Raw genomic sequence first — 15,005 nt, forward strand, 5'->3', positions numbered from 1 at the left:
CCAGCTTTGATAAATTGCCCTCACTATGTTTTGGTATGGCCCATTTTGAATAAAAGGTGCAGGTACTTGTTTGGAGCAATTGTCATTCCTTCAGCAGTCCATTGAGACTAATCGGCTGTCATATAAACGACACACAGAAAACACACAGGCACTCTGTTGTTACTGCACAATAGTAAAGGAGGGAGGGGGGCATAGAAACCAGATTCCAGACATCTACTCTTGAGAATGTGACCACCTACTCTTTACAAGTACACAGACTGATCATCACTGTTGTTGATATAAACACTGTAAAACACACAAACACCAAAATGCTGAACCAACACAGGAAAACACGACTTAGCAGCAAGCGCACAAGTATAAAAAGCATCGCTCCTTCTTGGCAATCGTTCAGAGTCTGTGGAAGGAAAGCTTGCTGTGGTACTACTGGAGGACTGAATTGCTGCTGCTCCTCTGGGCTCCTCCTAAAGCAGTGTGTGTCACTTTATGAACAGCCGGCTGCTCTTTTCAGAGTGTGAGTCATTGTGAGCTGCACATGCTGCTTACCGGAGAAGCACAAACCCCCTTTTAAAGGGATCTAGCCATCCTAGGAGTGGGATCACACCAGACATGCTGTTCACGGAGCTGTACACACCATTTTTGCTGTTTTTCCTGCACTCCTCTGTCCACAGTCTGGAACCCTATGATCTGCTGTATGAAAATGGAATAGAAGCATATTACAGAAATGATTACCAAAAGGTGATTCATTACATAGAAATGGCTCTGAGCAGCTTCTCCCAGCTTAGGCAGACCAAGATCAGCTGCAGGTTGGGTTGTAAGCAGAGGTACCCTTTAGCGCTGACACCCAGGGACTGGGATTTCGACTTTGCCAGTGTCATGTTGTCCAGGTCAGCCTGCGTAAAGCAATGTGAAGAGGGGAGCCTGGGAGCACTGTCCAGGCACAGAGTCAGTGAGGACATCAAGAGTGAGTTCCATCGCAGAATTCCCTACAACTTCCTGCAGAGGGCGTACTTCAAGGTAAGACTGCGCTGCTCTGCTGCCACTTCTACCAGGCTGCAGCGCTGCCAGTGCAACTTTATAACTGTTACCTTTGTACTATCATTTGTATCGGATGTGAATGTTACTTTACTGAGAAGTGTGTATTGTCAATTCATCTTTCACTAAAGGATTTGTATTTGGTAAGATTGCTAGCTCTTGGAATTGTATTTGGTAAGATTGCTAGCTCTTCTTCCTTTTAGTTACATCTTGTTTCACTCTTTTTCAGTACAGCACTAAACACAGGCGTTAAAAATGCGTTCAAGTACCTTAACTATTAACAAAAATGTATCTTAAGCTGGCCATACACCTATAGATTATCTGCAGATTTGCTATGGTCAGATGGTAAAAGTGCAACAGATTCCTCCATCTACACTAAACTGTGTGGATGGAGGAATCAGTATCAGTATAAGCTTTAGTATCAAAATACCTGAACAATGCCTGCATCCAATCAGATTGTTCAGGTATTTTGAGAGCCAGCGGGGCCGACTAGCAAGATACTGAGTTTATCAGCTGTAGATCCTCAAATCATCTCTGAATTCATGCTGACACTGTCCTTCCTTCTGGAGGGTGGCTACTTTTGTTCCCCATGGTCCCTTTGTGTGTTGTAAAGTAGCCACCACTCCAAGCTTGCTTCCGTATGGACTGCAATCTCACATACAGTATAGTTTACAAATTTGTATTGAGATTGTAGTCCATCACGGGAGTGAGCTTGGAGTGGTGGCTACTCTACAACACACACAGGGACCATGGGGAACAAAAGTAGTCACCCTGCAGAAGGAAGGACAGTGTCGGCACTAACTCAGAGATGATTTGAGGTGATGCACAAAAAAGGTTCAGTTTTGCGAATAGGGTACTTTAATGCATTTTTAAGATTTACCTCCTGAGTTTAGTGTCGCTTTAACATGTGCTGCCTTTTCAATGAGGTTCTGTATGTTGGCAGCTCACTCTAAGGGTCTGTTCCCACCATAGTGTTGTGCTAAGCATGCTAGTGCACAGTGCACGGTACACTTGTCTGTTGTGCTGACAGTTATCCTTTATGATACCCCAACGCACCTCTCAGCAGGCATGCATTGTAGTGCTGTGCAATGCATGGTACTACGTGTGTTGGCAACAAGTGGTACCACGTGCGTTGGCATGCAGTGATAAAAAGTACATTACATGTGACATGCGGTGCTAAAAAGTGCATACGTTACTTTTTTTAAATCACACAACAGCTTGACTGATGTATTCGTGAATTACGTCCCTCTGTTAGAAACTGCAATGAACATACGAACTACGCGACATGGATTTAAAGGAGAACTATGGGGTTAAGTCTTTTTCCCATAGTTCTCCTTAGGGTAACGGGAGGACACAAACTAGAGTCCTCCCGTCACCCTAGGCTCAGTATACCGCGAGCTGTGGCTCACGGTATACTGAGACGCCGCAGCTGAAGCGGATCCCGACAACAGCAGCCCTTTATTAACCATACCAAAAATAAACAGTTACCAAACATAGTAACCAAAATAACATACAAATAAATAATCTGAATGACTGTTGGATCCGAGAAGGGGTCTTTGGGTGCCCATCAGCCAAAATAAGGCCTCTACTAAAACCGCTCCCATGTCCCCAGCCACACCCCCACCAGCTTGAGGAAACTTACTGTTTCCCAAGTTCCAAGGGGCTGGGCCCCTGACAACTACTGACATCAACAGGGGGACAGCACCAGCTGGATCCCCCCATTTTGCAACCAACTCACATTTCTAGACCCCCCCTAACCCGCCAAGCTGCAGAGAAATAAACAACCATTGCAACTGCAAATAATTAGGGGCGAGTGGGACAACCTGCTTCCTCTATTGACTTTCCAGTAAGAATACCCATCAGCCCTTGCAGTCCCATCCCATGCGGCTCCACCCCGACACCTGACTCCAACCTCCAATCAGGTAGATCAACTGATTCCTATTTTATTTAACCCCTTCTCCAGGGATTATTCCTTCCGCAGTCATGCAGCCCCTCTGATCATTATCTCCGGGTCTGTCAAAAAGGCTTTGCTTCTATTAAAGATTGTATGCTCCCAGCCTCTTGGCAGCATGACACATGCTATTGCAGTACCGTGCGATGCATTGGAACGCATACCTGCTGGACATTACACTTCTGTAATCAGATTGCATGCTCCTAGTCTTCCATTTACCTATGTGAAGGTGGACGGAATAAAGTAAAATACATTAAACTAAACATTTTTTTTAAATGTTTTGCTGGTGTAAGTGATCTTCGATACTTGTAATTATAAATTAACTGGGTTTTTACATTCTGGAAAATTGTCTCACAGGCTGGATGGCAAACAATATTTAGCTGATTAATTGAAATTTGGCCATGATCTTGGCTGCTGTTTATCATACAGGATAATTGGGTACAGTGTACAAAGGCAGCACAAATTATTTAATGGCTAGTGGGTTCATTGTTTCAAAAAATAATGTGAGCTAACAAATGGGGACAGCTGAGATGAACTGTATTTTATGTTTGCAATCTTTTTTTTTTTTAGTGGTAATTGCTTTGCAGTTCTGCTTTCACTCAGTGCATTCTTAAACACAACTACAAAGAGACCCATCCACATTCAACATCATTAAGGGTAACAGGTTATACCATGATGCGGTGCCAGGATTGAAAGTCATGACCAGGGGAAACAGATCAAGTAATTACATTAAGGGATATTTGGATCTATCAATTATAAAAGAAGATGTTAAATTAGACTATTTTCCGGAAATCCCGTGATTGTAGGATAATCGGCAGGTGTGTGGAAGGCGTGTGACCGTTTCAACTGTACGGTCGCACGTCTTTTGTCTTATGAGCAGGCTCGAAAACCCGCCGAGAATCGTACGATTGTCGGTGGGTTTGTGGCCTGCTCATAAGACAAATGCTGCATGGCAAGTTCAGCATTGCAAGTTCAGCATTGCAGTCATCGGAAGCCCGCCCCTCAGCGGGGCGGGCTTGCGATGATCGTAAGTACAATCTGCCTGTCCAAGATGGGCAGATTGTATGTTTTTTTAATTACCTCACAACCATCGCAAGACAAAGGTCTTGCGATGGTTGTAATGCTGGGCACACACCTTACAACCATCGCAAGACTTTTGTCTTGCGATGGTTGTAAGGTCATTAAAAAAACGTACGATCTGCCTATCTTGGACAGGCAGATCGTGCTTGCGATAATCGCAAGCTGCGCCCCCCTGAGTGGCGGGCTTCCGATGACCGCGGTGACGAACGAGCAGTGTGTGCTTTTATCTTACGAACATGCTACACACCCGTCGAACATCGTACCATGCTCGGCGGGTTTTCGAACATGTTCGTAAGTTAAAAGTCGTGCAACCTTACAGTAGTAGAGGTTGCACGGCTTCCACATACCTTACGATAATCGTACGATCGCGGGATTTCCCGCGATTATCGTACAATTATCGTAAGGTGTGTGGGCACCCTAAGGTGTATGGGCACCTTTTGTTTTATAGCAGGGCTGGATGAATTCCAGGAGCCAAGTAGCCAATGATCCTTAAAATTTACAGCTGGCGCCTAGCTTTTGAGTTTTTTTCTCTATTTGTTGTTAATTGAACTGGCACTTAAAAAAAAATCCTGCTGGCTCCTGGATTAGCCAGACTGGCTCCTGAATCCTATTTTCATTTTTCCACCCCTGTATTATAGAGTGATTGTGTGCAGGAGTACAAACATTTATGTCATGATAAAAACATACTTGTTTGCTGCAGTTGAGATTTGAGTTTCTTAAAGAGACTGGAGAGCTACTAAGGACAGAGTAGTTAACTGGAAAATGAAAGTTAAAAATTAATTCCACGCAATGATTACATTTCATGGACATCTTACATGTGTTCTTAAGAGTACCTAAAACTCTATTGACAACTTTTTTGTTTGGTTTTGGTTTGGATAAGAATAAAGTTTTTATTGCTGTATGTATCCATGATTCACCAACCGTTTACAGGAAAAAAGCGATGTGAAATTCAATATTTACAGTTGCCGCCCAAACTAGAAGCATGAAAATATGCTCCATTGGGACACCTGTTAGGGACAATTTCACCATGCTTTGGAGAGCTTTCTTCTCACTTCGTGCTGAGACACCAGGGCAGGTAGTAAAGTGACATCTGCCCAGTGGGTAGCAGAGGTTTTAACCACTCCACATTTTATCCAAGACTAAGAAAAAATATATTGGTTATACAGTATATACACTTTAAGCATGGCTCTGTCCCTCTTTCTGTTCTTGGAGTCAGTACAGTGAGGCAGAACACTGCATTGGTCTATCGTCAATTGTTCACATAATTTGAGACCTCAGCATTGAGACTGCACTTAAGTGAACTATTAGGGGGTCCTGAAGATCCACTTACCAGTTAACTTATTATGTGAATGAAACTACAGCCTCCTATCCCTTACAGACAATGAGGGAACCATCTTAGCCTCTATTTATATTGTAGCTGCCATGGTGCTACACGTGTGATAAGCTATGACACCAGCTATTGGAAGGCTTGAACGTTTGGTTGAGAGATGAAATAAACACACTGGCAACCTTGATAAAACATGGGCAAATGTGCATGTATTCTAAACATGTACTGAGTATGTGTTTTGTTTTGTTTTTTCCCCCCAAGTGGCACATTTGAGTGGAGTTTTGGGGTAGACAGGGATTAGAACACCTGTCAGGTTTTTATTGCTCTCTGTTGCCCTCTCTATTTGTCCTGGTGCTCGTTAACACTGGAATCTTCCAATTGGGACACTAGTTCAAGTGACCCTGCTGACCACTAGGGATTTCTCTCACTTTAGAGGGATTTCCTTTCACTACCTGTTGTTGCCAGGGCCATCTGTATAATGATGCAACCTGAGACAATTGCCTCAGGCGACATCTCTTTGGGTCATGTTGGGGGGGGGGGGTGCGGTAGGTGCATCTGCCACCCCCTTTCTTCACCATCGAACAGGAAGTGTGAAATCTTCCCAAGAGTCTATTAAATGGTTAAAATATGAAAGTTAATGTTATGTGTGCTTTATAAAGGTGTCTCTATGTGTAAAAATACGCAGTTCACTTCATACAGTGTTATGAAATAAAATAACTTGATTATAATCTCCTGCTATACCCTTGTGGTTCAGCTAAATTGTGTTCTCTAGTCAAAGGTCCTTTTATTGCAAATTAGGCATCTACCATCTTTGCCTAAACCACACAAGTGACTTTTACACTTATTTTCAGCAATTATGGTTAACAATAACACATTTTTTTTCTGAACAGTAACAATTCCTGCCTGTCTTTTGGCACATATTTTGAAGCAATTGGGATTTATCAGCCAACAAATAAACACACTTTCACTGGCATGCAAAACAAACCACACTGCTCACTTCAATCAGATTATGCAGCACGCTTTAACCATTATTGTTGAATTGTTTAAAAACAACATGCTGGCCCAAAATGTCACTGCAGGCTGGAAGATGGAATCTAAAAAATTTCATAAACTGAAGAGGAAATCATCAGCATTTCTAGAGCAGGCTGTACTAACACTTATCTTACTGAGTTTCTCCTGTGAAGTGTTGTTACATGGCTGGACTTTCTGTTGGTTCATATGTCATGACATTCGACCTGTTATTTATGTCTCTGGAGGTTTAAGTCTCAAGCTGCTGTAACAGTGGTCTGAGTCCATTTGCTCATATTGATTGGTCCAGAGAGTGTACTGGAGTAAGTCTAAATTTACTAAATCTTTACAGTTAGAATGTCACAGGCACTTAGACTGAAAGCTTGGCCCCACCATCCCTTGTGCTTCACTATTGGCCAGTGAGGCCACCTCTTACTGTGATTAACTAATAGGTGGCACAGGATGTACATATGAAACCTCCACTTTGATTTTCATGCTTTGTATTAATCTGGGATATACCTCATTCAGTGATTAACCAATAGGGTGTGCAGGAGGTACACATAAGACCTCCACTTTCAAGTTTCTGACGAGTGACCCCCACAGTGAGTGTGTGGAGCCCGATGGGTAATTCTGAGAACTGAGTTCCCCATCAGGTCCTTTTTGTTTTGAAGATTTGCAGCTTGCTATTGGCTGTGGCACCCGCCCACTGCCTGCTGTCAATCAGCAGCAGAGTGAGCTGCCTACCCACAGCATATGTATTTTACCACTGTATATGCCTGTGTGACAGGTGCAGTAGCCAGGTGGGAGCTCAGTAATGCTAAGCCTGTGACTTTATCAGGATCAGCATTGCTCAACTGCCCTGAGGAGGACAGAGTGTCCAGTATGGACATTCTGGCCTCATTGCACCTCCACACCACAAATAGCGGTACTAGGTTCAAATCCATGTTTTTGTTTGCAACAGGTACAGTACCTAAATCTGGTGCAAGCACTGATATTTGCTGTGCAGATGCACAACGGAATTCTAAAGAGCGACATAGTCACTTTTTATGAATTCCAATGAAACAATTTAGGCAATAGACACACTATGCCACGCCCCGAGTTATGCAGACCAATAAGAATGTATATGCCAAAAATGATTGCTTAAACCCATTATTTGTTTTATTTTATTTTTTACCATTACTTGTGCTTTGTACTTGTTTTGGAAATAGCAAACATGATCAAATAAGAGATAAAATAAAAGTGTTTATGAAGAATAACATTCTTGGCAGTTAAAGAGAACCTTTCCATAGCTATCTTTACATCAGACCAAAAGAGGGACAACTGATGAGAAAAAAGGGACAAAGGGATTTGGTTCCAAATGAGTTTGCTAATGCAACTGGAGGTAGTAAGAATGCACTGATTATAACATTCTCATTCATAAGCAATCTATAGTTCATCTACTGTATGTAAAGCTTGCCACTGCCAGTCTACCTTTGACTGTTATAAGACTTTTCTTCTAGCTTCTGTAGCTCAGGTATACCTATCCTGGAGAGTTGGACTGTGATAGTGCACCCTCATTAGATGCTAGGCAGGTCATATTAGATGTTTAACACAACTTGTCATTATACAGAAAATGGCTGCATGTGTTGATCACTGTGTCAGCTCTTATGCAAATGTGACATTTGATAAAAAAGAAGGGCATTATTTACTCACTTGTCATGACCTTTTAGAAATCTGTTTTCAAAGCAAACATATAGTTATTTCTGTATCCAGTTTGCTAATATAAACAGAAGATAATGAAATCGATACAAGCCTTACATTTTTGCTGAAGTAACAGGAATGCTAAATTAGTTTGGTGCTAAGTGACCAAATTTAGGATTGTTGCCAGCTAATCGATGAATCTAGCCCTATTATGTGCTTGACGTGGCAGTATACATATGGAGGCAAAGTGAACTGGTAAAAGATCCGTTTAACCCTTTTCAACTTATTCCTACACTCCAGGACTCTTTACGCCTGTATTTATTAAGATAGGATAGTTACTGCAAATCAAAGATGTAACTACCCTTATTTGACTTGTAGGTCCCAATTCTGGCAATAACATAAATTAAAATATCGGGGTGCGGGATGGTGCACTGGGGGGCATAAGGGAATGGAGGGCTCTGCTTGTAACCAGTAATTACATTTATAGTTATATTAAACTTTTTTTTTTTAAGATTTCAACAACCCATATTTACATTAGGAGCTGCTTCCCACCCTTTTAAAACTTTCTCATTCGGCCAATCTCGGTATTGCTGCCCCCCACCTTCCTGTTTTAGGTTGCCTCCTTTCATTTCCAGGGTTTTATGGATCCACCCTTGTGTTTGCACTCCTAGACAGCTGTGTGCTGCTATGCTCTGTACATTAAAGGCTTAGTTTACCTTTCTGACCATGTTTTTAATATAAAATATATGTTAAAATCACAAACCTGATCTTCTCTCTGCAGACTTGTGTTCATTTTTGAATTTTGCATGGCTGTGTGTGGCTTTATCCACACAGACACATCTTGCACCTGAACTGTCCCTCAGTTACCTCATACTCAGTAAGTGTGCTCTCAAGAACAAGTTTGGGGATGGTGCGCTGAGGGAGTTGGGACTGGCAGCATTATATATCAAAAAGAGTAAGTGTTTGCCCCTTATATATAGTGAAATAGTGAATCCTCACCATCATGTCTACAGTCTAGATCTCACTTTTATCAGTCACCATAGAGGGTGGTAAGTGCTAATAGGTAATTTGCATCTGGATACCCCTAGACATGACAATGATGGATGGTTCTACTATTCTGTGCGGCCACTTTGGGCGTGTGCTACACTAGTTTGAGCTCTAATATGTTAGGCTAGCCATAGGATCTTCCAGTTAATCAACGGTGGACATATATATTGTTAAAGAATGTTTTAACATGGAAACACATAATACACATGCATGATACATCTTTGTTCAAGCAGCACCCCTGCCGTGAAACATGTGGTAACTTAATCCTCACATTTATCTCATTGTTACATTTATCATTTTGACCCCGTAATCATCAGGGTTATATTGACAAAGTAGCAACTGATGCTGTCTAAATACATTACCCCAGCATTCATCAAAGAGCCACAGAGGCTCAATTTATATAAATAAAAAATTCCACTGATATGAAAAAACAAAACAAAAAGAATTTTTTGACATTTATTTCTAAATATCCACTATTTACAGCCCAATATGTAACATATATAAAACCTGAGGGAAAGCACGTAGAAGGTTTTACCTAAAGCATCAGTCGCATCATTGTGTTCCTTCTCGAACCCCGCACTATATAAATGACAATTAGAATCTGTTTGCTATAGGCAACAAAATCGCTTTTTTATGATCAATTAGATATCCCCATGCTCAGTGTGAGTGACACTTTATAGAACATCAGCTCTTTAATTTTAGTTTCCTACCCTTGAAGACCAATTCTAAACATAGCACGTTGTAGTAACTGTAAGTACAAAAGTGCAACAGTGGTTTTCAAATGGGGGAAGTAATTTATATGCTGATAAAATAATCTCTTCCAAACTTTCTAGGTAATAAATCCGATTTCTATTTGTGCTGTTCTCCAGTATTTTCCCTTTTTTCTTTTTTTTTTCTAAGAGTGTAATCCATAGCTTTGCATTCATCTTAGTCCTTGAAAGTGCTTCTCCATAAAAGCCACTCATACGTGACTATTTCAGGAGTTCACAATTACATATTGAGACACAATTTAAATTTCAAACTGTTATTAACAGTTTGAATCAAGCAGCAGCTCTTTTATAAAAGTTGAAATGATTTCTATTCTGGAACTTCACAAAGGGACCCTTCAGTATTACTGGATGATACAACTGCACCTCCAGTAATGTGGTGTATGTCATTCAATGCAACAAGTGTGATCAGGATGTTACATTGGTGAAACCGGACAGAAATTGCAAAAAAGGATGAATCTACAGAGGCACCAAAAGAGGACATAAGGAAGATGATTGCTGCACACCTGTGGGAAATGTCTTGGCTCTTAACGGGAATATCTAGGACCTGTTCAACGGGCGCCTGTCCACTCCAATCAGCAGCGGATCCGTGCACACATTCCCTATTGATCAGAGCACTACAGAACGTTTGTGACATCCTCAGGCTCAGTTTTTTTTCTTAAATCTTGTGATGGAGTAAAAAAACTGAAGTAAACGGACCCATGTTAGATCTATGGGCAACCAGATGTAAACAGAGGTGTGTCTGTTGTACATCCTTTTACCATTTATCCATCATATTCAAGTCCACAAATACAGAACTCTTCTCCATTTTTTGTTTGTTTGTTTTTTCGGACCCAGATGGACTCCGAGGTAATCGTATGTAAATGGACACAAGTCTGTTTTCAGCTGCTGGCCCATAGACTAACGTCCTTCCGATCAGGCCTGCCTGCCCACATGAAAGGGGCCTTTTAATATTCATGAAAGGAAAACCTTTGCACGATTAATGATAATTCTGTTTTCCACAAAATCAAACAACAGAACATGCTTAAAATGGGGCTTTTAAGGTCTCATACTGGAAAGGTACACATTTACATTGTGTCAACTGTCAACCACATCACATATTTATTGAAAATAATTAAATAAAACCTATGTTAAAACATGTAAGCCTTTACCACTAATTCTGAAATGTATAGATAATGGACTAAATCTGCATCTCAACTTTATAAACCTCTAACACACAGCTTTATGACCATTCTCAACTCTGTGACACCACGCCCCCTCACCCTCAAATTCTATAGCTAACATCTCTAGTCCTTATCTTGCTCACTTTGTCAGTTTTATGTGTGTGTTTTACCCTTTCACAGATTGTTATCTTAATTGCAGGCTTGTCTTGGCATTTGCTAACCTCTATTTATCAGTACTGCTTGGACCTAGACCAAAGGGGTAGAACCTTGGAAATCTTGTCCTGAAAAATTCACTGGTGCTAAATTGTGTTGTTGCAAGTGCACCTTACTCTCTTCTGGGTTTTAAAATTATCTTCAGTAAAACATAGACCAGTTGACCCAAAGAAGACACATGGGGCCTTATTTACTAAAGGAAAAGGAGCAATTGCAGAGATAAATACCTATGGTGCACCTATATTGCGGGTTCGCATGAGTGCACGGATCTGCACGTGCATAGCGGACACTATCCATTTAGCAAATCGTGCATTGCTGTTCAATACAGTAAATGTAATCTTGTTTTCCCATGCACATTATACATTCAATAACGCTGCTTTAGTGGCTTCCATTCTGTTAAGGGGTCCACATGTTAGTTAAAATCTTTCAATTTAAGTTGAACAGTAAAAAAAATTTACAATGTAGTTGCACAAATACCGTAAAATACTTGCCTTATACCTTGTTACCCTGGCAGCCGGCTCTTCCCTCCTCTCCCGGGATATAGCAGGGCCCTCAACATCCTCATTTGTGATGCAGGAATGCTGGTGCTGCATCATACGGGATGACATCATGCCCAGTTGTATGTCGGGGGGGGGGGGGGGGGGGGGACCTGGGAGCAATGAATAAGGTAAGTCATTTTTTTTTGTTCCTCACCCCTTAGACTAAATGAGCACTTAACCCTTGCTTTGTTGGGGGAGGGGGATTCTACGTAGTAATTTTTTACTGCTGACTGGAGTTTAGCTTTATGAAATGAAAACAAATGTGATCCACTCATTAAGCAAATACATGTGCATGCACCAAACAAAACATGCTGTCAGAGAAAAATAAGCAAAGTATGTACATGTATATATTATTGAAAACCTGTTCAAAGGCAGCAGCATGCATATCTGCACATCTGCACATGTGCACTGTGATAGTCCCAGCACCACAGCTTCTTTACTTTTGCTGCTGATAGTTGCCTTTAATAATCTAGTATGGGGGGAATTTATGAAAACTGGGGCAGACAGACTCAGGAGCAAATGCCCATCGTAATCCATCAGCTTCTCTCAAGTTTGTTCAGTTAAGCTTTGAAAATGAAAGAGGGAAGCTGATGTATGATTTATTTGTCCGTGGTTAATTAATTTACAGATATATGGATAATTAGCTAAGGCCCATGATGTGTTTTGTTTCTGCTCCTACACAGTGTATAAATGTTATTTTTATTATTACTTTATTTACGCTCTTGGCTTATATTCTCAAGATTTTGATGTTCTTTTTCTTGTCTTTCGGGAGGAATTTAGTGGAGAGCACACCCTGTACATTAGTCCCAGAGTTCAATGTCCTTTCTTGATGTCTCATCCATGACTAATGGACATAAGCACAAAGCTATGACTTTGGACACAAATCCCTAAAGAGATCGCTGTATCTTTTTCCATCCTTTCCTTATAAATACAAAACAAAAACAAGGCTGATGTCATGGAAAGTTATCTAAAAGCTGAGTTCAGCATTCCTAATAGTTGCATGATGCTTCCTGCAATTAACAAATAGGGTTTCCATCATATCACATCACATCATATATCATATCGTACACCCCTTAGACTAAATGAGCACTTAACCCTTGCTTTGTTGGGGGAGGGGGATTCTACGTAGTAATTTTTTACTGCTGACTGGAGTTTAGCTTTATGAAATGAAAACAAATGTGATCCACTCATTAAGCAAATACATGTGCATGCACCAAACAAAACATGCTGTCAGAGAAAAATAAGCAAAGTATGTACATGTATATATTATTGAAAACCTGTTCAAAGGCAGCAGCATGCATATCTGCACATCTGCACATGTGCACTGTGATAGTCCCAGCACCACAGCTTCTTTACTTTTGCTGCTGATAGTTGCCTTTAATAATCTAGTATGGGGGGAATTTATGAAAACTGGGGCAGACAGACTCAGGAGCAAATGCCCATCGTAATCCATCAGCTTCTCTCAAGTTTGTTCAGTTAAGCTTTGAAAATGAAAGAGGGAAGCTGATGTATGATTTATTTGTCCGTGGTTAATTAATTTACAGATATATGGATAATTAGCTAAGGCCCATGATGTGTTTTGTTTCTGCTCCTACACAGTGTATAAATGTTATTTTTATTATTACTTTATTTACGCTCTTGGCTTATATTCTCAAGATTTTGATGTTCTTTTTCTTGTCTTTCGGGAGGAATTTAGTGGAGAGCACACCCTGTACATTAGTCCCAGAGTTCAATGTCCTTTCTTGATGTCTCATCCATGACTAATGGACATAAGCACAAAGCTATGACTTTGGACACAAATCCCTAAAGAGATCGCTGTATCTTTTTCCATCCTTTCCTTATAAATACAAAACAAAAACAAGGCTGATGTCATGGAAAGTTATCTAAAAGCTGAGTTCAGCATTCCTAATAGTTGCATGATGCTTCCTGCAATTAACAAATAGGGTTTCCATCATATCACATCACATCATATATCATATCGTATATATTGGAAGAGCAAAAAGTACTTGTTAACCAAACATTGCTGATGAAATTAAAGGGTGACTCCACTAAAGGTCTGTCCTTGGACAAGTGAGGGATTGATGCATGCATGATGTATACATGTAGTTTTCCTTTCTCCATAATTTCTGTAAATGTGTCTTTGTTCATCTTCATTACATAGTGAATTGATGGGACAAGTAGTTTATAAAAAAGGGATATCATTAGATATATTTTTTTGTACTTGCTAAAAATATTCATAACCTTAAAGAACTTCAGATAAAAGTTTCCTTAACCCTTGCAGTGGGGCTAACCCTGCACTGCAAGGGTTAAGTGCTTGTTTTCATCTAGGTGCAAAATGAACAAAGTTAGACTCAACCGATCCTCAGAGCCACTGGCTGTTAGGACGGTCCCTGTAGCCTTTCTCCCACCCCCCGCTCTGGTGGTCTAAGGTCCTGTGAGTCATCATGTACAATATAGTGTGTAGGAGGTGAGGACGCCAAGGGACATATGATCTCTGGAGCAAAGGAGACAGGCAGGAGGGAGCGCTCTAACAGCTAGCCACCTTTGAGGATCAGGTGAGTATAACTTTGTTTAATTTGCACCTAGACCAAAACGAGCACTTAACCCTTGCATTGGGGGGTAGTTATTTTATCTGATTTGTTTACACTTTTTTCTCTAACTTTGTTTGGAGTGTACAAACTGTACGCTCCATTTAGGTCCCCACACAACAGTACACTGCACCACAGATCACCCCTGCTTTGTGGTGTGAAGAAGGCGCATAGAAAACAGTGGTTACTGGCATTATTAAGTTGCTGAAAAATGCCACTCACTTCATCTCTTGTGAACAGGCCCTCAGAGACATTTAATGGAAAGGGAGCACAAAAACAACCAACCATATTTTAGTTTACTGATATTAAAATCATTTTTGTTATTTGCTACGGGTTGCTGCACATAGCACATTGTACCCTGACTTACAGAACAAGCCACAGGTGTTTATTTTCCTTATTTTGAGCTAAAAGAGAACTATGGGGTAATTGTTTGTTTTTCCCCATAGCTCTCTTTAGGGTCACAGGAGAACATTAGCCAAAGCTAATAGCCCGGGATATACTGAGAGCGCTGCAGCTGGGCCGGATCCCGACAATACTGTCGAGATCCACCCAGCTGCGTGAGTGACAGCTGGCTCTGCCTATCTAGAAGCAGAGTCATCTGTGCGCGCCT

General features: G+C 41.0%; 1 protein-coding gene across 1 annotated transcript in view; it reads left to right on the plus strand.

The window, feature by feature from the left end:
- The first annotated feature begins 478 nt into the window (after positions 1–478).
- P3H2 (prolyl 3-hydroxylase 2) overlaps positions 479–15,005 on the plus strand; it is a 132,184-nt gene continuing 117,657 nt past the window's right edge. The window contains exon 1 of the mRNA XM_018576413.1: positions 479–1,014. Coding sequence (XP_018431915.1) covers positions 607–1,014 — 408 coding nt within the window. The 5' untranslated portion in view covers positions 479–606. The remainder of the gene's footprint in view (positions 1,015–15,005) is intronic.

This window comes from Nanorana parkeri, unplaced genomic scaffold (genome assembly GCF_000935625.1).
Source record: "Nanorana parkeri isolate BGI_ZX_2015 unplaced genomic scaffold, ASM93562v1 scaffold66, whole genome shotgun sequence".
In the NCBI taxonomy this organism is placed as follows: Eukaryota; Metazoa; Chordata; class Amphibia; order Anura; family Dicroglossidae; genus Nanorana; species Nanorana parkeri.